Source organism: Oncorhynchus nerka, linkage group LG4 (assembly GCF_034236695.1).
Source record: "Oncorhynchus nerka isolate Pitt River linkage group LG4, Oner_Uvic_2.0, whole genome shotgun sequence".
NCBI classification, from domain to species: domain Eukaryota; kingdom Metazoa; phylum Chordata; class Actinopteri; order Salmoniformes; family Salmonidae; genus Oncorhynchus; species Oncorhynchus nerka.
The window spans coordinates 83708503-83730923 of NC_088399.1; the positions used below are offsets into that span (position 1 = coordinate 83708503).

The following is a 22421-nucleotide window of genomic DNA, read 5'->3' on the forward strand; positions in this document are numbered from 1 at the left end:
TAGGTGTACTGAGAGGATACAGAGATCTTAAGAAAGACAGAGAACTTTGAAATAAGGAATGATTGCCAACACCTTACTCTAATACCTGTGTAGTAACAGCGTATTCATGTAATATGAATAGACTGTAATACGGATGGTTAGTAATATGGATGGTTACATAACGATGCCTGCCACCTCTCTACCGCTCCATACCACGTGAACACTTTAGCTGCCTTGATCTCCTCTATTCACTGCACCGTTAGACAACCGCGCGTGATTTCCATGGGAACGTCGTCACGCAAAAGGAAATTACCGGGTTTGCTTGGTCAGTGGGCTTGGTTGGTTGACAGTAATCTTGCTATGGCTGCAAAGGTAAGCTCACCTTTTCGAGGAAAAAAATACAGTTTTTGTCAGTAGGTGAACTAGACAATGTCGGAATAGATAACGACACCTTCGAACGCAGGGACGACTTTCTCACATACTGACCCCCTCCCATCTATTGATAGATGGCTAGCCAGCTAGCTACTAGTTAGCCTGCTAAGAGGATGTTCGAGGTTAACATTAGCCAGTGGCAATGACATTGGGCTTTACAGTGTAGGAGGACGGGGCTACTTGCAGAAGTCAAGGTTGTAATGGGATGCATATTTTCCCTGTGATGCACTATGCGGAAGCCGGTTATCAGACCAACCTGTCAGTGAAACCAGTGGTCTCTGTCCCTCCCTTTCCCCACGTCCCGTGTGGCCGGCTGATTAGCATGTCATTGATTTAAAGCCGGCTGTAGCCTAGTAACCTTGGTTAGCATAATGCTACATGAGCTTCTCCCCGTACACATACACTACAGTAATATAAGGCTTCTGTTGTTGCTTGCTCCACTGGGGCCAGTTATTAATTCACGTGATCAAATTCTACAATGTAGATTAGGCACGTGCCCCATGTCTTTAAAAAAAAAAATATATAATAATATTTTAAATAAATGAATGTATTTTTTAGTACAACAGTTAAGTCAACTAGTAACATCTATTAAGAATCCAAAGTGTATTCCTCTTTTGCATTCCATGTGTAGACAGACCCACTTCCAGTAACATCCTAGATGATTCAAAGTCTGGCAAAGTTACTTTATTGCCCTACAACAGCACTAAGTCATGTGCTTTGAGACAAAACTCCACATTACAAACTCCTAAAATCTGCAGTGGCACAAAGATTAGATTTAGGGTGTGTCTGAAATGGCACCCTATTCCATATAGTGCACTACTTTTGTGTAGTGTAATAGGATCAGGATGCCATATCAGCCCTAGTTTTTTAAAGAACAAGACTAGCAGATCTCTGAACAACAAAACCTGCAATACGACACCTGATGCTGTGAGAAAAGGTGAAACCAATCAATATGTTAACAAACAGTGATCAATAAGTGCTATGAACAGTCAGGTGTGAGATACACGGGGACACTGTTCTAAAGCGGCACTATGGAAGAGAGATCATGTCGAGGGCCTATGCACAGCACATGCTTCCTTAAAGGACAACTACGTACACTGCTATTTTTCATTAGGTCAGAAGCTGCAATGACAAAAGCTACATATCCAAAGACATGGCCTGTATATGAAACAGTTACTAGAGGTCAAATCCTTGCTTCCTCTTTTTGTTCATCTCTCAAAGCTTCATTGGTGGTATAAGGATATTATCTTGGATCCTATCCTCCAGTGCCATTTGAAAGGAATTGAGGATTTGAAGGCTAGTAACATTTAGACAGCCGTGGAGTAGAAGCAACAAGGAGACCAATATCCACATGTAAAACTACAGCAAGTACACTTACAGCAGAGAAGCTAAATTCACAAACGGGGAGAACTTATTTTTCTTCATAAAGTGGGTGGCAGGGAACAAAAATACTGGCCATCAACTAAATATAAATCAATCTTTGGATACGTAAAAAACCCTATAGTATACAATTCCCCCATAGACTGAACTGTTCAGTTTTTTGATGTCTCGGCACCGCCCTCTTTGGTTTCCTTCTTAGCACGCACCTCTTCCAGTTTCTTGTCCTTCTCCTTGAACTTCTCACTCATGGCTGCCTGAAGGGCCTCCTTGTTTTCTTTGTTAGCCTCCATCTTCTGGTTAAGCTTCTCCTCCGCTATCTTGCTGAAGTAGTTGTTCTCCTCCATGGCTTTCCTTTGCACCTCCTTCTCGTGCTCCCTATTCTCAGCGAGGTGTTTCAGAACCTCCGCTTCATGGGACTTCCTCCTCTCCTCTGCAGCCTCTATAGTTTCCTCTGGATCTCTTCCAGGGACAGGTCCTCCTTCTTGGGGGGAGAAAGGGGGAACTCTCCCTTGGCGTCTGGAGCTGGAGCTCCTAGGATCACTTCGAACACCTGGCCAGACGCATGTTTGTCAATCTCCTTAACCAGTATATCTCCGCAGGAAGAGGCCATTTCAGCAGTGGACAGAGTCAATGTACCTTCACAAACAGTGAAACCAACTCCTCCTCAGCAGCCAGACTTTAGCCGCAAATTTTCTGTGCCTTGTGTCTAGCGCCGTCATCTGCCTCGAGCCACGTTTTTGAATGAAGAAAGTGTTCCCTCCCCCCAAAATGTAATAACTTATAAACTCACAGCTGAATCCCCTATTATTATGTACAGCCCCGTTTCATATAATAATTCCATATAAAGACAGCAATATTGACCTGTTGAATCTTAACATTGTCAAATGATACAGGTGACATTTGCACATCGTCATTGAGACTTATAGTGCCTTGCAAAAGTATTCATCCCTCTTGGCGTTTTTCCTATTTTGTTGCATTTACAACCTGTAATTTAAATATATTTTTATTTGGATGTCATGTAATGGACATACACAAAATAGTCCAGATTGGTGAAGTGAAAAAAATCACTTGTTTAAAAAAAATGCTTTAAAATAAAAAACGGAAAAGTGGTGTGTGCATATTGTAGTGACCTGCACAGACAGTGTTGTGTTGTGTGTTAGGCTATTAGTGGGTTGTGTTGTACTTACCAATGTTCGCGGGGTCCGACATGCCAATCAACCTGCTATCTGCCAATCACGGGAATGCCTGGAATGTTCTGATGACGGGCATCCTGGTGGTTGGCGGAGTGGCGTGGAGGGGGGTTGGGCAGGGGGATGGAGCATTGGAAGTTAAGACCAGGTTTAGCCATTGTTCTTCCTCTTACGTCTGGCCTTCACAAGAGAAGGTCACGGTTGGCTTGTGTGGTATCTTTCATTTATTTGGCGTGGGCTACGGCCAAACAGTAGCCTGTGTAAAGTTGGGTTAATTAACCGTCAATTCGTAAACTCAAACCTCTGTCTGACAATTGTTCCTTTATGATCTAGTCAGGTCATTACATTGGTGTCAGAAGTAAAAACGTTGATAAAAGTTAGCCAGCTAGCTAGCTGACTTCTGTGGCTAGCTACCGTAGGTGAGAACGGGGGTTGAAAATGCTTCGAGGGAATCCGAATGTGAAGTGGAGGTAGGGGACGATTATCGCCAAGGAGGTGCCTGTGCATGGACGTCGGAGGATCTGGCTGAGGAGATCGCCAGGGCGTCGGAGCCCAGAGGCCGCTTGTGGGAGGACGTTAGAGTGATGGCGGCTGAAGCGTGCATGAGTCCTTCGTCGACTGTGCTTCGCACGGATTCTGGTGGGCGGACCGAAGGGGTGACATCGATGCGGCGGGATGAGGAATCTGGGGCTCAGGATGTAAACAAACATGGCGGCGCCCGGTTCCCGGTTGCGTCCGTATCATTTAAGACCCTGAAGTATTCCGGTAAGGCGGACTGGGAAGCTTTTCATGCTCAGTTTGAACTGTTAGCTCATTTTAGGGGATGGTCGAATGAAGAAAGGGCACTGCAGTTGGCTTTATGCCTCACGGATGACGCTCTGGCCTGTTTGATAATGATTAGCCCCTAGGACAGACGTGATTATGGTGCTTTAGTGGGAGCACTGAGGAGGCGCTATGGACAGTGTGTACAGCCCGGGCTGCTGCGCTCCGAACTGAGTAATAGACGCAGGCAGCCTGGAGAGCCTCTACGGGTGCTAGCTAGTGACATTGAGAGCCTCTCTCGGCTGGCATATGCACACATGCCCCCCTCCGTGCAGAGCGAGCTAGCACGGGACCAGTTCATACAGAAGCTCTCTCCTACGGAGCTGCGCATACAGCTGGCTCATCCTGAGTTATTGCAGATAGCCTTGAAGATGGCTTTGGAGAGGGAACTGGTGTGGGCTGGGGCTTCAGCTGGGGCTTTTGTGGGGGTGCAGGGAGACGGAAAAGCCTGCATGGGTGGCTAAAATGACAGAACTCATTCGTGCTGTGTCGCTACAGGCAGCACGAAACACGCCCTGGTCCCAGAATCTGCTGGGGTTGTGGCCAGCCAGGCCATCTGCGCCAGGGTTGCCCCATGTCCCCCAGAGCTCAGGGAAATGGCTCGGGGTCCGCATAGACCGGGTATTGCGGACCCCTCGTTTCCTATCCCAACCACCGTCTTCTTCAGGAGGAGCCCACCGGCACAGACGGGGAAGCAAGGCTCCACTTCCCCCAGAAGCAGACGAGGGCAAGCGGATGGAGCCTGTTGTTGTGGTGGGCCAGACCTGTGTTGGGGACTTTTGTCATGTCCCTGTCACTGTGGAGGGGGTCCACAGTAACCCTGGTGAGGCCAGATATTGTGCCAGGTTGGACTCACAATGTGAGCCCACAACTGTGCGGCTCCGCACAGTCACAGGTGAGCTGGCACCATGAAAGGGAAGGGACTAATGACTCTGACAGTAAGGGGCAGGTCTGTGCGTCATCCTGTGTGGGTGGCGGTTGTGCAGGACCCTTGTATCCTGGGGTTGGACTTTTCTTAGTACAGGCTGCCAGTTAGACCTAAATGGGGGCACACTGACCTTCCAGGGAGGGCTGGCAGACACCATGGCCCCCTCATGTCACATTCACTCAACCCAACAATCCCTTTACTCCAACAGTTAAAACAGCAGAGACTCATGGCTGCACCCCCTCCCCCACATCAGTGTGTGACTTTTCTCCAGCCCCCCTGTCACCTACGGCTGTGTGTTACATTCCCCCAACTAACTCCATGACACAGCCCTCTGTGAGCCCGGGCCACGCCCCCCCCCCCCTGCCCAGCTAAACCCAGACGGGAGAGGAGAGAACACTGTCTGCAGTGAGGGAGATATGGGGGAGGAACTGTGTTGGTCTTGACCCCGAGTAGCAGGAACGGTTGTGGCAGTTGCTGTTTGAATTCAGAGACAGCTTTGCGCTGAGTGAGGAAGAGGTGGGTCAGACTCATCTGGTATAGCATGAGATTGCCACAGGTGTTGCTCGACCAATCAAGATGCGTCCCCGCCGTATCCCGCTGGCACGCCAGGAGGCGGCAGACAAGGCTATGTTGGAGATGCAGCGGGCAGACTTCGTCGAGCCCCCAGACAGCACCTGGGCGGCGCCAGTCGTCATGGTTCCGAAGAAGGGGGGCAAGCTGAGGTTCTGTGCGGACTACAGGCGGCTGAATGAGGTAACCAGGAAGGACTCATACCCCATACCACGTATCGATGAGTCGCTGGACCTGGTTAAGGGGTCCTCCTGGTTCTCCTCACTAGACCTCCGCAGTGGCTACTGGCAGGTGCCCCTCTCCCCAGAGGCCAGAGCCAAAACGGCATTCTCCACTAACAGAGGATACTGGCAGTTCAAGGTCCTGTGCTTCGACCTGTGCAAAGCTCCAGCTACTTTTGAGCGGTTGATGGACAGGGTGCTGGATGGCATCCCCCGACAGCAGTGTCTGGTATACCTCGATGACATCCTGGCCCATGGCAGCTCCTTCCAGTTAGCCCTGGGGGCGCTACGGCGTGTGCTGGAGAGGGTGGCTGCCGCAGGTCCGAAGCTCCACCCCGAAAGTGCCACTTCATGAGGAGAGAGGTGTCCTTCTTGGGCCACCGAGTGGGGAAGGAGGGGATCAGCCCCATGGAGGATAAGGTGGGGGCTGTCCGAGACTGGCCCACCCCCACCGACCAGCGTCAGCTGAAGAGCATCCTGGGCCTGGCCTGTACTGCAGGCGGCTGCCTCCACTGTGAGTGGAGAGAGGGACGGGAGAGAGAGCTGTGTGCAGAGGAGGGGGTCTGTGCCACAGTGTGTTGGGCGAGCGGGCCTGTCTGCTGTGAGCTGTCGACGTGGCTGAATGGGGGCAGCAGCAGGGACGGGACACAGACCTCCAGCCAGGGCTACAGTGAGTAGAGGCGCAGGTGAGGCCACCATGGGAAGAGGTGGCAGCGCTGTCACTCGCGACCAAAGGGTTGTGGTCAAAGTTTGTGAGACTGCGGCTGGCTGATGGCGTGCTACAGCGGGCATGGAAGGAGTCAGCTACGGGAGAGGAGGGGTGGCAGGTGGTGGTCCCAAAAGCATTGCGGGAGGCTGTGCTCCAGAGTACTCATGGGGGGGTGGGGACTGGACACTTTGGGGTCACAAAAACAATATGTATGTATTCACCCCCTTTGCTATGAAGCCCCTAAATAAGATCTGGTGCAACCAATTACCTTCAGAAGTCACATAATTAGTTAAGTAAAGTCCACCTGTGTGCAATCTAAGTGTCACATGATCTCAGTATACACACACACACACCTGTTCTGAAAGCCCCCAGAGTCTGCAACACCACTAAGCAAGGGGCACCACCAAGCAAGCGGCACCATGAAGCACCGTTAAATCCATTATTTAATAAAAATGGAAAGAATATGGCATTACAACAAACCTGCCAAGAGAGGGCCGCCCACCAAAACTCACAGACCAGGCGAAGAGGGCATTAATCAGAGAGGCAACAAAGAGACCAAAGATAATTTTAAAAAATGTATTTAAACAGGTAGTGTTTAAATAATCGATCTTCCTCCTCTTCATCTGAAGAAACATAGAAATCCCCAAATCATAGAAAATCAAACATAGACTGCACACCCCAACTCACGCCCTGACCATACTAAATAATGAATACAAAACAAAGGAAATAAAGGTCAGAACGTGACAGGTAGGCCAGTTGAGAACAAGTTCTCATTTACAACTGCAACCTGGCCAAGATAAAGCAAAGCGACACAAACACAGAGTTACACATGGAATAAACAAACATACAGTCAATAACACAATATTAAAACAATCTTTATACAGTGTGCGCAAATGAGGTAAGATTAGGGAGGTAAGGCAATAAATAGGCCGTAGTGGCGAAGTAATTATAATTTAATTGCTAAACACTGGAGTGATAGATGTGCAGAATGAATGTAGAGATGTAGAATGTGGATGTAGAGATACTGGGGTACAAAAAAACAATATGCGGATGAGATAGTTGGATGGGCTATTTACAGGTGCAATGATCTATGAGCTGCTCTGACAGCTGATGCTTAAAGTTAGTGAGGGAGATATGAGTCTTCAGCTTCAGTAAATTTTGCAATTCGTTCCAGTCATTGGCAGCAGAGAACTGGAAGGAAAGGCGGCCAAAGAGGAGTTGGCTTTGGGGGTGACCAGTGAAATATACCTGCTGGAGCGCGTGCTACAGGTGGGTGCTGCTATGGTGACCAGTGAGCTGAGAAGGCGGGGCTTTACCTAGCAAAGACTTATAGATGACCTGGAGCCAGTGGGGTTGGCAACGAATATGAAGCGAGGGCCAGCCAACGAGAGCATAAAGGTCACAGTGGTGGGTAGTATATGGGGCTTTGGTGACAAAACGGATGGCACTGTGATAGACTGCATCCAGTTTGTTGAGTAGAGTGTTGGAGGCTATTTTGTAAATGACATCGCCGAAGTCCAAGATCGGTAGGATAGTCAGTTTTACGAGGATATGTTTGGCAGCATGAGTGAAGGATGCTTTGTTGCGAAATAGGAAGCCAATTCTAAATTTCATTTTGGATTGGAGATGCTTAATGTGAGTCTGGAAGGAGAGTTTACAATCTAACCAGACATCTAGGTATTTGTAGTTGTCCATATATTCTATGTCAGAACCGTCCAGAGTAGTGATGCTGGACGGGAGGGCAGCGATCGGTTGAAGAGCATGCATTTAAGTTGTATGCCATTGAAACTCGTCTGGAGGTTAGTTAACACAGTGTCCAAAGAAGTGCCAGATGTATACAGAATGGTGTCGTCTGCGTAGAGGTGGATCAGAGAATCACCAGCAGCAAGAGCGACATCATTGATGTATACAGAGAAAAGAGTCGGCCAGAGATCCGATTTGACACACTGAACTCTGTCTGAGAAGTTGGTGATCCAGGCGAGGCAATCATTTGTGAAACCAAGGCTGTTGAGTCTGACAGAGTCGAAAGCCTTGTCCAGATCAATGAATACGGCTGCACAGTAATGTTTCTTATCGATGGCGGTTAAGATATCGTTTAGGACCTTGAGTGTGGCTGAGGTGCACCCATGACCAGCTCGGAAACCAGATTGCATAGCGGAGAAGGTATGGTGGGATTCGAAATGGTCGGTGATCTGTTTGTTAACTTCCCTTTCGAAGACCTTAGAAAGGCAGGGTAGGATAGATGTAGGTCTGTAACAGTTTGGGTCTAGAGTGTCTCCCCCTTTGAAGAGGGGGGGATGACCGTGACAGCTTTCCAATCTTTGGGGATCTCAGACGATATGAAAGAGAGGTTGAACAGGCTAGTAATAGGGGGTTGCAACAATTGCGGCGGATAATTTTAGAAAGAGCTGTCTAGCCCAGCTGATTTGTAGGGGTCCAGATTTTGCAACTCTTTCAGAACATCAGCTATCTGGATTTGGGTGAAGGAGAAATGGGGAGGCTTGGGCAAGTTGCTGTGGGGAGGGGGGTGCAGGGCTGTTAACTGGGTAGGGGTAGTCAGGTGGAAAGCATGGCCATCCGTAGAAAAATGCTTATTGAAATTCTAAGTTATGGTGGATTTATTGGAGGTGACATTGTTTCCTAGCCTCAGTGCAGTGGGCAGCTGGGAGGAGGTGCTCTTATTATCCATGGACTTTACAGTGTCCCAGAACATTTTGGAGTTTGTGCTAGAGGATGCACATTTCTGTTTAAAAAAGCTATCCTTTGCTTTCCTAATTGCCTGTGTATATTGGTTCCTAGCTTCCCTGAAAAGTTACATATCGCGGGGGCTATTCGATGCTAATGCAGTACGCCACAGGATGTTTTTGTGCTGGTCAAGGGCAGTCAGGTCTGGAGGGAACCAAGGGCTATATCTGTTCCTGGTTCTACATTTTTAGAATGTGGCCTGCTTATTTAAGATGGTGAGGAAAACACTTTTAAAGAATAACCAGGCATCCTCCACTGACGGGATGAGGTCAATATCCTTCCAGGATACCCAGGCCAGGTTGATTAGAAAGGCCTATTCGCTGAAGTGTTTCAGGGAGCGTTTGACAGTGATGAGGGGTGGTCGTTTGACAGCAGACTCATTACGGATGCAGGCAATGAGGCAGTGATCGCTGAGATCACTGAAGGCGCTGCAAAGATCCACAGCGGGTTTGGATTTTCATAGGACGAAGTCCTTAATCTGTACACTCCACAGAGCTGGGATTTACGGAAGAGTGGTCATAAAAAAAGCCAATTCTTTAAAAATAAAATAAGCAAACACATTTGGTGTTCACCAAAAGGCATGTGGGAGACTCCCCAAACATATTGAAGAAGGCACTCTGGTCAGATGAGACAAAAATGTAGCTTTTTGGCCATCAATGAAAACACTCTCTGGCATAAACCCAACACCTCTCATCACCCTGAGAATACCATCACAGTGAAGCATGGTGGTGGCAGTATCATGCTGTGGGGATGTTTTTCAGAGGCAGGGACTGGGAAACTGGTCAGAATTGAAGGAATGATGGATTGTGCTAAATACAGAGAAATTATTGATGGAAACCTGTTTCAGTCTTCCAGAGATTTGAGACTGAGATGGAGGTTCACCTTCCAGCAGACAATGACCCTAAGCATACTGCTAAAGCAACACTTGAGTGGTTTAAAAGGGGAAACATTTAAATGTCTAGGAATTGCCTAGTCAAAGCCCAGACCTCAATCCAATTGAGAATCTGTGGTATGACTTAAAGATTGCTGTACACCAGCGGAACCCATTCAACTTGAAGGAGCTGGAGCAGTTTTGCCTTGAAGAAAGGGCAATAATCCCAGTGGCTAGATGTGCCTGTAATGAATACTCCTGACGACCCAACGGCACCGGAGGGGGGAGTGGGCGGGGGAGCAGAGGCGGCCGCATACCTCAGGGGCGAGGTCAGGCTGGTTCGACAAGGTTGTGGACTGACCCGATGTTCTGCATCGAGGCTGATGTCCAGTGGGTCTGTTCAGGGGGGTGGGTTGACCCAGAGGTCGGGGAGCGGGACCATCACTGTGGAATGCCTGAATTATCTCTGGGTTGATGATGTCCTGGTTGGGGACCCGGGACCGGTCTTCTGGCCCATAACCTTCCCAGTCCACTAGATAGTGGATGCGACTTCTCAGGTATTTGTAATCAAGGATGGCCTGAGGGGGGGTCCCCTCCGACGTACAACGGTGTTGGTGCACTGCGGGTTGAGACTGGAGGATGGAGAGGATGAAGAGGACTGTAGGTGACCGGTTTTAACAGAGACATGAAAGGACGAGGAGATTTTATACTGACAGGGTAACTGGAGGTGGTACGTGCTAGTGTTATCTTGAAGGAACCAATGAAACAAGGACAGAACTGTTTGCAGGGGAGGCAGATGTCTCTGGTAGAGAACCACACACATTGTCCGGGGTGAAAGAGTGGCGTAGGTCTGCTGCGTCTGTCGACAAAGCGTTTCTGGGTATTAGAGGCCTCCTGCAGATGCCGGTGAGCGGTCTCCCATACCCGCTCACTACGCCGAAACTAGTAGTTGACAGCTGGGACAGTACCAGGCTCCACCTCCCAGGGAAACATGGGGGGTTGGTAACCAAGTACACACTGAAACAGAGTAAGGCGGAGGGATGAATGCATGAGTGAGTTCTGAGCGTATTCGGCCTAGGCCATATATCGACTCCAGTCGTGTGGAAAGGCAGAATATTGTTGGCGGAGGTACTTCCCTATTTCTTGATTCAGGCGTTCCGTCTGCCGGTTGGTCTGGGGACGGTACCTGGAGGAGAGGCTGAGGGCGACCCCCGGTCGGGTCACAGAAGGCTCGCCACACCCAGGTGACAAACTGGGGCCCGCGGTCAGAGATTATGTCCTCCGGAATCCCATAAAACGGAACACCTGCTGGAACTTACACTCAGCCAATTCCATGGTGTAGGGTAAATGAGGAAGAGGAACCAGATGACACATTTTTGAAAAAACGGTCTACTATGACAAGGATGGTGGTGTTACCAGAGGATTCAGGAAGGTCTGTGATGAAGTCAACAGCTATGTGGGACCAGGGTCTGTGAGGTATTGGCAAAGGTTGAAGCTTACTGGAAGGGAGATAACGAGGGCTTTTGGTTTGGGCGCAGAATGGACAGGAGAGCATGTAATGCCTTAGGTCAGATGCCAGTGAGGACCACCAGAACTTACGGGCTAGATGTTTGGTGGTTTGTGTAATGCTCGGATGTCCTGACCCAAAGGACATGTGACACCATTGCATCAGTTGGGGCCTAACAGCTGCTGGTACGTAACTCCTCCCAGCTGGTGTCTCAGGAGGAGCTGTGTCTGAGGTGAGGGCTTCTTGTATGGCAGAGTGAACCTCACACTGTACCGGCCCCATAATGCAAGAGGAATGAAGAATGGGTGTAGGACCGGACTTACTGGTCGGAAGGTCAAACTGGCCGGAAAGAGCATCAGCTTTTACGTTTCTTTCCAGGGATGTAAGTAACATGAAAGTGTGTGAAGAGGAGCGCAGCAGGCTTGTCTGGAGTTTAACCTCTTGGCCCCTCTGATATATTCCAGATTACAATGATCTGTTAGGAAGAGAAAAGGATGTTGTGCGCCCTCCAACAAGTGGCGCCACTCCTCGAGGGCCGGCTTGATGGCGAGGAGTTCTGTTCCCCACATTGTAATTCCTCTCAGTGGAGGATAACTTCCGGGAGAAGAAGGCACAGGGATGTGATTTTGGAGGTGTTCCCACCCGCTGAAAGAGTATCGCTCCTACTCCTACTTCAGAAGCACCTCCAGGGTGAAAGGAAGGGTCGGATCAGGTTGGAGAAGGACAGGAGCTGAGCTGTAGCGACATTTCAAGTTGTTGGAAATATTCAGGGCTGTATCAGTCCATTGAAAGGTCCGGCTCTTTTTGGCTGGTAAGGGCAGTGATGGGAGCGGCAGTGGAACTGAAGTTGAACCGGCGATAGTAATTGGAGAACCCAATGAAACGTTGGAGTTCCTTAGCGGTGGTGGGTTTGGGCCAGTTACTGACGGCAGGGACTTTGTTCTCATACATGCTGACCCCTCCAGGTGTCAGTACGAACCCGAGGAAGTTTACTTGGAAGGTGCTCTTTTCAGTCTTCACATAAAGGTTATGGTCAAGGAGCTGTTAAAGTACCTTTTGCACATGCTGTATGTGTTCCTTTAGGGAGTAAATCAGGATGTCATCAATGTAGACGATGAGAAAGCTGTTGATCATATCCTGGAAAACCTTGTTCATAAAGGATTGGAAGACGGCGGGGGCGTTAGTAAGGCCATAGGGCATGACCAGGTATTCGTAGTGCCCTCGTGCGGTGATAAAGGCCGTCTTCCATTCGTCGCCTTCACGTATAAGGACAAGGTTATATGCACTTTGCAGGTCGAGTTTTGTTTAGATGTTGGCGCGGTCCACTTGTTCAAGGGTTGCTGGGATCAGAGGAAGACGGTTCTTGACATCATTCAGAGAACGCTAATCAATACATGATCGGAGACCACTGTCCTTTTTTCCAAGAAGAAGAAGCTGGACTCAGCCGGGGAAGAAGGACGAATGAAACCGTTTGAGTGTTTCATCAAGGTAGTTCTCTATTGCCTCATTTTCCGGGATAGATAGGGGGTAAACTCGGCCCTTCGGTGGGGACCTTCCAGGGAGTAAGTCAGTAGCACAGTCCCCTGGGCCATGTGGTGGCAGAGTGGAGGCCTTGATTTTGCTGAAGACATTGCTGTACTGGGCGTATTCAGATGGTATGGTGGGTGTATAGTTATGCACGCTCAAGTTTTTCATTTTTTTGTCTTATTTCTTGTTTGTTTCACAATAAAACATATTTTGCATCTTCAAAGTGGTAGGCATGTTGTGTAAATAAAATGATACAAATCCCCCAAAAATCGATTTTAATTCCAGCGTAAGTCAACAAACAGGAAAAATGTGAAGGGGGTGAATACTTTCACAAGCCACTGTATGTCTACTATGAAAGGTATAAACAAAAAGAGCACAATGAAGTTGAAAAGCATTGAAACTAAAATGAAGACATTCAGGAATTCATTGAGTCATAAATATCAAAGGTCTCAATAATGCTGCATATCCTAATACATTTTTTAAAACTTTTTTTTCCTACAGTAATTATTAACAGTTTAACAGGGGGATGTTATTATAAGTACAAGATGAGCGTGTCTTACTTTTATTGCAAAGTGGGGAAAACATCTTACTGTAACAAGAAAACATTATCCTAGTAGCCTATGCTTATAGGCCTATCCATTTTATTTTGTATTTTTATTTATTCGCACAAAAAAGACAAGTTACAAAGTTTATTTGTATTTATTGAACCTTTATTTAACTCAGTTAAGAATAAATTCTTATCTACAATGATGGCCTACCAAAAGGGAAAAGGGCCCCTGCGAGGACAGGGGCCTGGGATTAAAAAGAACATAAAAAACAGATAAGATGGTGTGCAGGTGAAGACACCCAAGAGGGCTTTAATGAGTGCTTCAACACAATTGTAAATGAAAGAAGTGTATTCGTTTCAGGTTATTACCACAGAGCTTGGTTGTTGATTATGTGATGATAATGTGTATGTAATTTCTTTCTCCAGGGACAAAAGAGGGCTGACCCTACTGAGCTGAAAGCTATTTTCATAAAGGTCAGTTGTATAAGAATCAATTTGCCTATGGATCAACAACATTTCCTTAGCTCACTGGATACAAGCCAACATCGTGTACTGGAAAGTCACTACTAATATTGCATTTATTTGTAGGCTTCTTCTGGTTCAAGTCACAAAAACAAGAGTCAATAGCACATTTCTGGTTTTCTCCATTGAGGTCTGAATCCTAACTTGAGATCCCTGCACACAGCTTGAATTTCTACCATTGACATCATTGCATGATTTATGCCTATTAAAGTCTTGAGTTACGTGTGAATGATCGCAAGTTAGGTGTCTGCCCAAAGGACTGAAACAGTCAGCGTCAGTGTCTTTCTTGACCAATAGATCACTTATTAACAGATCAATTATGCTGGCTGTCTGTCTGTCTGTCTGTCTGTCTGTCTGTCTGTCTGTCTGTCTGTCTGTCTGTCTGTCTGTCTGTCTGTCTGTCTGTCTGTCTGTCTGTCTGTCTGTCTGTCTGTCTGTCTGTCTGTCTGTCTGTCTGTCTGTCTGTCTGTCTGTCTGTCTGTCTGTCTGTCTGTCTGTCTGTCTGTCTGTCTGTCTGTCTGTCTGTCTGTCTGTCTGTCTGTCTGTCTGTCTGTCTGTCTGTCTGTCTGTCTGTCTGTCTGTCTGTCTGTCTGTCTGTCTGTCTGTCTGTCTGTCTGTCTGTCTGTCTGTCTGTCTGTCTGTCTGTCTGTCTGTCTGTCTGTCTGTCTGTCTGTCTGTCTGTCTGTCTGTCTGTCTGTCTGTCTGTCTGTCTGTCTGTCTGTCTGTCTGTCTGTCTGTCTGTCTGTCTGTCTGTCTGTCTGTCTGTCTGTCTGTCTGTCTGTCTGTCTGTCTGTCTGTCTGTCTGTCTGTCTGTCTGTCTGTCTGTCTGTCTCTGTCTGTCTGTCTGTCTGTCTGTCTGTCTGTCTGTCTGTCTGTCTGTCTGTCTGTCTGTCTGTGTCTGTCTGTCTGTCTGTCTGTCTGTCTGTCTGTCTGTCTGTCTGTCTGTCTGTCTGTCTGTCTGTCTGTCTGTCTGTCTGTCTGTCTGTCTGTCTGTCTGTCTGTCTGTCTGTCTGTCTGTCTGTCTGTCTGTCTGTCTGTCTGTCTGTCTGTCTGTCTGTCTGTCTGTCTGTCTGTCTGTCTGTCTGTCTGTCTGTCTGTCTGTCTGTCTGTCTGTCTGTCTGTCTGTCTGTCTGTCTGTCTGTCTGTCTGTCTGTCTGTCTGTCTGTCTGTCTGTCTGTCTGTCTGTCTGTCTGTCTGTCTGTCTGTCTGTCTGTCTGTCTGTCTGTCTGTCTGTCTGTCTGTCTGTCTGTCTGTCTGTCTGTCTGTCTGTCTGTCTGTCTGTCTGTCTGTCTGTCTGTCTGTCTGTCTGTCTGTCTGTCTGTCTGTCTGTCTGTCTGTCTGTCTGTCTGTCTGTCTGTCTGTCTGTCTGTCTGTCTGTCTGTCTGTCTGTCTGTCTGTCTGTCTGTCTGTCTGTCTGTCTGTCTGTCTGTCTGTCTGTCTGTCTGTCTGTCTGTCTGTCTGTCTGTCTGTCTGTCTGTCTGTCTGTCTGTCTGTCTGTCTGTCTGTCTGTCTGTCTGTCTGTCTGTCTGTCTGTCTGTCTGTCTGTCTGTCTGTCTGTCTGTCTGTCTGTCTGTCTGTCTGTCTGTCTGTCTGTCTGTCTGTCTGTCTGTCTGTCTGTCTGTCTGTCTGTCTGTCTGTCTGTCTGTCTGTCTGTCTGTCTGTCTGTCTGTCTGTCTGTCTGTCTGTCTGTCTGTCTGTCTGTCTGTCTGTCTGTCTGTCTGTCTGTCTGTCTGTCTGTCTGTCTGTCTGTCTGTCTGTCTGTCTGTCTGTCTGTCTGTCTGTCTGTCTGTCTGTCTGTCTGTCTGTCTGTCTGTCTGTCTGTCTGTCTGTCTGTCTGTCTGTCTGTCTGTCTGTCTGTCTGTCTGTCTGTCTGTCTGTCTGTCTGTCTGTCTGTCTGTCTGTCTGTCTGTCTGTCTGTCTGTTTGTTTGTTTGTTTGTTTGTTTGTTTGTTTGCTGTTGCAGTATGCCAGCATCCAGAAGAACAATGAGGCCTTCATGTCTCCAGAGGACTTTGTGGCCCGGTTTCTCTATGCACACACTGACATCAGGCTGTCTGACGAGGCCACCTCACTGCTGGCTGGGGTGGTGGACCAGAAGAAAGATGGGTGGGTATGATGGACAGACGACCAGGGCTCGTATCACAAAGCGTATCAGAGAATGTGTGCTGATCTAGGATCAGTTTGGCCTTTTAACCATCTCACAAAGCTTTGTGAATACAGGCCCTGACCAGGAAAAAGTCCAGGCTTTATGCCTAGCTAAAGGTTGGTTACAACAACAACCTGGAGTACTGCTAGGGTTATACCAAGGGCCTGGATTACAGATATGGTTACAGATATTGCCTGGAGTACTGCTAGAGTAATAGATAGGGCCTGGAGTACTGTGAGGGTTATAGATAGGGCCTTGAGTACTGCCAGGGTTATAGATAGGGTCTGGAGTACTGCTAGGGTTATAGATAGGGCCTGGAGTACTGCCAGGGTTATAGATAGGGCCTTGAGTACTGCCAGAGTTATAGATTTGGCCTGGAGTACTGCTAGGGTTATATATATATGGCCTGGAGTACTGCTAGGGTTATAGATAGGGCCTGGAGTACTGCTAGGGTTATAGATATGGCCAGGAGTACTGCTAGGGTTATAGATATGGCCTGGAGTACTGCTAGAGTTATAGATATGGCCTGGAGTACTGCTAGGGTTATAGAAAGGGCCTGGAGTACTGCTAGGGTTATAGATAGGGCCTGGAGTACTGCCAGGGTTATAGATAGGGCCTGGAGTACTGCTAGGGTTATAGAAAGGGCCTTGAGTACTGCCAGGGTTATAGATAGGGTCTGGAGTACTGCTAGGGTTATAGATAGGGCCTGGAGTACTGCCAGGGTTATAGATAGGGCCTGGAGTACTGACAGAGTTATAGATAGGGCCTGGAGTACTGCCAGGGTTATAGATAGGGCCTGGAGTACTACCAGAGTTATAGATAGGGTCTGGAGTACTGCCAGGGTTATAGATAGGGCCTGGAGTACTGCTAGGGTTATAGATAGGGCCTGGAGTACTACCAGAGTTATAGATATGGCCTGGAGTACTGCTAGGGTTATAGATAGGGCCTGGAGTACTGCTAGGGTTATAGATAGGGCCTGGAGTACTGCTAGGGTTATAGATAGGGCCTGGAGTACTGCTAGGGTTATAGATAGGGCATGGAGTACTGCTAGGGTTATAGATAGGGTCTGGAGTACTGACAGAGTTATAGATAGGGCCTGGAGTACTGCCAGGGTTATAGATAGGGCCTGGAGTACTACCAGAGTTATAGATAGGGTCTGGAGTACTGCCAGGGTTATAGATAGGGCCTGGAGTACTGCTAGGGTTATAGATAGGGCCTGGAGTACTACCAGAGTTATAGATATGGCCTGGAGTACTGCTAGGGTTATAGATAGGGCCTGGAGTACTGCTAGGGTTATAGATAGGGCCTGGAGTACTGCTAGGGTTATAGATAGGGCATGGAGTACTGCTAGAGTTATAGATAGGGCCTGGAGTACTGCTAGGGTTATAGATAGGGCCTGGAGTACTGCTAGGGTTATAGATAGGGCCTGGAGTACTACCAGAGTTATAGATAGGGCCTGGAGTACTACCAGAGTTATAGATAGGGCCTGGAGTACTACCAGAGTTATATATAGGGCCTGGAGTACTGCTAGGGTTATAGATAGGGCCTGGAGTACTGCTAGGGTTATAGATAGGGCCTGGAGTACTGCTAGAGTTATAGATATGGCCTGGAGTACTGCTAGGGTTATAGATAGGGCCTGAAGTACTACCAGAGTTATAGATAGGGCCTGGAGTACTGCTAGGGTTATAGATAGGGCCTGGAGTACTACCAGAGTTATAGATAGGGCCTGGAGTACTACCAGAGTTATAGATAGGGCCTGGAGTACTGCTAGGGTTATAGATAGGGCCTGGAGTACTGCTAGGGTTATAGATAGGGCCTGGAGTACTGCTATAGTTATAGATATGGCCTGGAGTACTGCTAGGGTTATAGATAGGGCCTGGAGTACTACCAGAGTTATAGATAGGGCCTGGAGTACTGCTAGGGTTATAGATAGGGCCTGGAGTACTGCTAGGGTTATAGATAGGGCCCGGGTACTGCTAGGGTTATAGATAGGGCCTGGAGTACTACCAGAGTTATAGATAGGGCCTGGAATACTGCTAGGGTTATAGATAGGGCCTGGAGTACTGCTAGGTTTATAGATAGGGCCTGGAGTACTGCTAGGGTTATAGATAGGGCTCGGGTACTGCTAGGGTTATAGATAGGGCCTGGAGTACTACCAGAGTTATAGATAGGGCCTGGAGTACTGCTAGGGTTATAGATAGGGCCTGGAGTACTGCTAGGGTTATAGATAGGGCTCGGGTACTGCTAAGGTTATAGATAGGGCCTGGAGTACTGCTAGGGTTATAGATAGGGCTCGGGTACTGCTAGGGTTATAGATAGGGCCTGGAGTACTGCTAGAGTTATAGATATGGCCTGGAGTACTGCTAGGGTTATAGATAGGGCCTGGAGTACTACCAGAGTTATAGATAGGGCCTGGAGTACTGCTAGGGTTATAGATAGGGCCTGGAGTACTACCAGAGTTATAGATAGGGCCTGGAGTACTACCAGAGTTATAGATAGGGCCTGGAGTACTGCTAGGGTTATAGATAGGGCCTGGAGTACTGCTAGGGTTATAGATAGGGCCTGGAGTACTACCAGAGTTATAGATATGGCCTGGAGTACTGCTAGGGTTATAGATAGGGCCTGGAGTACTGCTAGGGTTATAGATAGGGCCTGGAGTACTGCTAGGGTTATAGATAGGGCATGGAGTACTGCTAGAGTTATAGATAGGTCCTGGAGTACTGCTAGGGTTATAGATAGGGCCTGGAGTACTACCTGAGTTATAGATAGGGCCTGGAGTACTGCTAGGGTTATAGATAGGGCCTGGAGTACTACCAGTGTTATAGATAGGGCCTGAGTACTACCAGAGTTATAGATAGGGCCTGGAGTACTGCTAGGGTTATAGATAGGGCCTGGAGTACTGCTAGGGTTATAGATAGGGCCTGGAGTACTACCAGAGTTATAGATAGGGCCTGGAGTACTACCAGAGTTATAGATAGGGCCTGGAGTACTACCAGAGTTATATATAGGGCCTGGAGTACTGCTAGGGTTATAGATAGGGCCTGGAGTACTGCTAGGGTTATAGATAGGGCCTGGAGTACTGCTAGAGTTATAGATATGGCCTGGAGTACTGCTAGGGTTATAGATAGGGCCTGAAGTACTACCAGAGTTATAGATAGGGCCTGGAGTACTGCTAGGGTTATAGATAGGGCCTGGAGTACTACCAGAGTTATAGATAGGGCCTGGAGTACTACCAGAGTTATAGATAGGGCCTGGAGTACTGCTAGGGTTATAGATAGGGCCTGGAGTACTGCTAGGGTTATAGATAGGGCCTGGAGTACTGCTATAGTTATAGATATGGCCTGAGTACTGCTAGGGTTATAGATAGGGCCTGGAGTACTACCAGAGTTATAGATAGGGCCTGGAGTACTGCTAGGGTTATAGATAGGGCCTGGAGTACTGCTAGGGTTATAGATAGGGCCCGGGGTACTGCTAGGGTTATAGATAGGGCCTGGAGTACTGCTAGGGTTATAGATAGGGTCTGGAGTACTGACAGAGTTATAGATAGGGCCTGGAGTACTGCCAGGGTTATAGATAGGGCCTGGAGTACTACCAGAGTTATAGATAGGGTCTGGAGTACTGCCAGGGTTATAGATAGGGCCTGGAGTACTGCTAGGGTTATAGATAGGGCCTGGAGTACTACCAGAGTTATAGATATGGCCTGGAGTACTGCTAGGGTTATAGATAGGGCCTGGAGTACTGCTAGGGTTATAGATAGGGCCTGGAGTACTGCTAGGGTTATAGATAGGGCATGGAGTACTGCTAGAGTTATAGATAGGGCCTGGAGTACTGCTAGGGTTATAGATAGGGCCTGGAGTACTGCTAGGGTTATAGATAGGGCCTGGAGTACTACCAGAGTTATAGATAGGGCCTGGAGTACTACCAGAGTTATAGATAGGGCCTGGAGTACTACCAGAGTTATATATAGGGCCTGGAGTACTGCTAGGGTTATAGATAGGGCCTGGAGTACTGCTAGGGTTATAGATAGGGCCTGGAGTACTGCTAGAGTTATAGATATGGCCTGGAGTACTGCTAGGGTTATAGATAGGGCCTGAAGTACTACCAGAGTTATAGATAGGGCCTGGAGTACTGCTAGGGTTATAGATAGGGCCTGGAGTACTACCAGAGTTATAGATAGGGCCTGGAGTACTACCAGAGTTATAGATAGGGCCTGGAGTACTGCTAGGGTTATAGATAGGGCCTGGAGTACTGCTAGGGTTATAGATAGGGCCTGGAGTACTGCTATAGTTATAGATATGGCCTGGAGTACTGCTAGGGTTATAGATAGGGCCTGGAGTACTACCAGAGTTATAGATAGGGCCTGGAGTACTGCTAGGGTTATAGATAGGGCCTGGAGTACTGCTAGGGTTATAGATAGGGCCCGGGGTACTGCTAGGGTTATAGATAGGGCCTGGAGTACTACCAGAGTTATAGATAGGGCCTGGAATACTGCTAGGGTTATAGATAGGGCCTGGAGTACTGCTAGGTTTATAGATAGGGCCTGGAGTACTGCTAGGGTTATAGATAGGGCTCGGGGTACTGCTAGGGTTATAGATAGGGCCTGGAGTACTACCAGAGTTATAGATAGGGCCTGGAGTACTGCTAGGGTTATAGATAGGGCCTGGAGTACTGCTAGGGTTATAGATAGGGCTCGGGGTACTGCTCAGGTTATAGATAGGGCCTGGAGTACTGCTAGGGTTATAGATAGGGCTCGGGGTACTGCTAGGGTTATAGATAGGGCCTGGAGTACTGCTAGAGTTATAGATATGGCCTGGAGTACTGCTAGGGTTATAGATAGGGCCTGGAGTACTACCAGAGTTATAGATAGGGCCTGGAGTACTGCTAGGGTTATAGATAGGGCCTGGAGTACTACCAGAGTTATAGATAGGGCCTGGAGTACTACCAGAGTTATAGATAGGGCCTGGAGTACTGCTAGGGTTATAGATAGGGCCTGGAGTACTGCTAGGGTTATAGATAGGGCCTGGAGTACTACCAGAGTTATAGATATGGCCTGGAGTACTGCTAGGGTTATAGATAGGGCCTGGAGTACTGCTAGGGTTATAGATAGGGCCTGGAGTACTGCTAGGGTTATAGATAGGGCATGGAGTACTGCTAGAGTTATAGATAGGTCCTGGAGTACTGCTAGGGTTATAGATAGGGCCTGGAGTACTACCTGAGTTATAGATAGGGCCTGGAGTACTGCTAGGGTTATAGATAGGGCCTGGAGTACTACCAGTGTTATAGATAGGGCCTGGAGTACTACCAGAGTTATAGATAGGGCCTGGAGTACTGCTAGGGTTATAGATAGGGCCTGGAGTACTGCTAGGGTTATAGATAGGGCCTGGAGTACTACCAGAGTTATAGATAGGGCCTGGAGTACTACCAGAGTTATAGATAGGGCCTGGAGTACTACCAGAGTTATATATAGGGCCTGGAGTACTGCTAGGGTTATAGATAGGGCCTGGAGTACTGCTAGGGTTATAGATAGGGCCTGGAGTACTGCTAGAGTTATAGATATGGCCTGGAGTACTGCTAGGGTTATAGATAGGGCCTGAAGTACTACCAGAGTTATAGATAGGGCCTGGAGTACTGCTAGGGTTATAGATAGGGCCTGGAGTACTACCAGAGTTATAGATAGGGCCTGGAGTACTACCAGAGTTATAGATAGGGCCTGGAGTACTGCTAGGGTTATAGATAGGGCCTGGAGTACTGCTAGGGTTATAGATAGGGCCTGGAGTACTGCTATAGTTATAGATATGGCCTGGAGTACTGCTAGGGTTATAGATAGGGCCTGGAGTACTACCAGAGTTATAGATAGGGCCTGGAGTACTGCTAGGGTTATAGATAGGGCCTGGAGTACTGCTAGGGTTATAGATAGGGCCCGGGGTACTGCTAGGGTTATAGATAGGGCCTGGAGTACTACCAGAGTTATAGATAGGGCCTGGAATACTGCTAGGGTTATAGATAGGGCCTGGAGTACTGCTAGGTTTATAGATAGGGCCTGGAGTACTGCTAGGGTTATAGATAGGGCTCGGGGTACTGCTAGGGTTATAGATAGGGCCTGGAGTACTACCAGAGTTATAGATAGGGCCTGGAGTACTGCTAGGGTTATAGATAGGGCCTGGAGTACTGCTAGGGTTATAGATAGGGCTCGGGGTACTGCTAAGGTTATAGATAGGGCCTGGAGTACTGCTAGGGTTATAGATAGGGCTCGGGGTACTGCTAGGGTTATAGATAGGGCCTGGAGTACTGCTAGAGTTATAGATATGGCCTGGAGTACTGCTAGG

At 48.1% G+C, this 22421-nt stretch overlaps 1 protein-coding gene and 1 pseudogene across 1 annotated transcript in view; one reads left to right on the plus strand and one right to left on the minus strand.

Moving 5' to 3' along the window:
- The first annotated feature begins 244 nt into the window (after window positions 1–244).
- LOC115128819 (electrogenic aspartate/glutamate antiporter SLC25A13, mitochondrial) overlaps window positions 245–22421 on the plus strand; it is a 106971-nt gene continuing 84794 nt past the window's right edge. The window contains 3 exon segments of the mRNA XM_065017970.1: window positions 245–351; window positions 13855–13902; window positions 15913–16055. Of these exon segments, the coding sequence (XP_064874042.1) occupies window positions 262–351; window positions 13855–13902; window positions 15913–16055 (281 nt within the window). The 5' untranslated portion in view covers window positions 245–261.
- On the minus strand, window positions 1805–2454 carry LOC115128704 (stathmin-like; annotated as a pseudogene).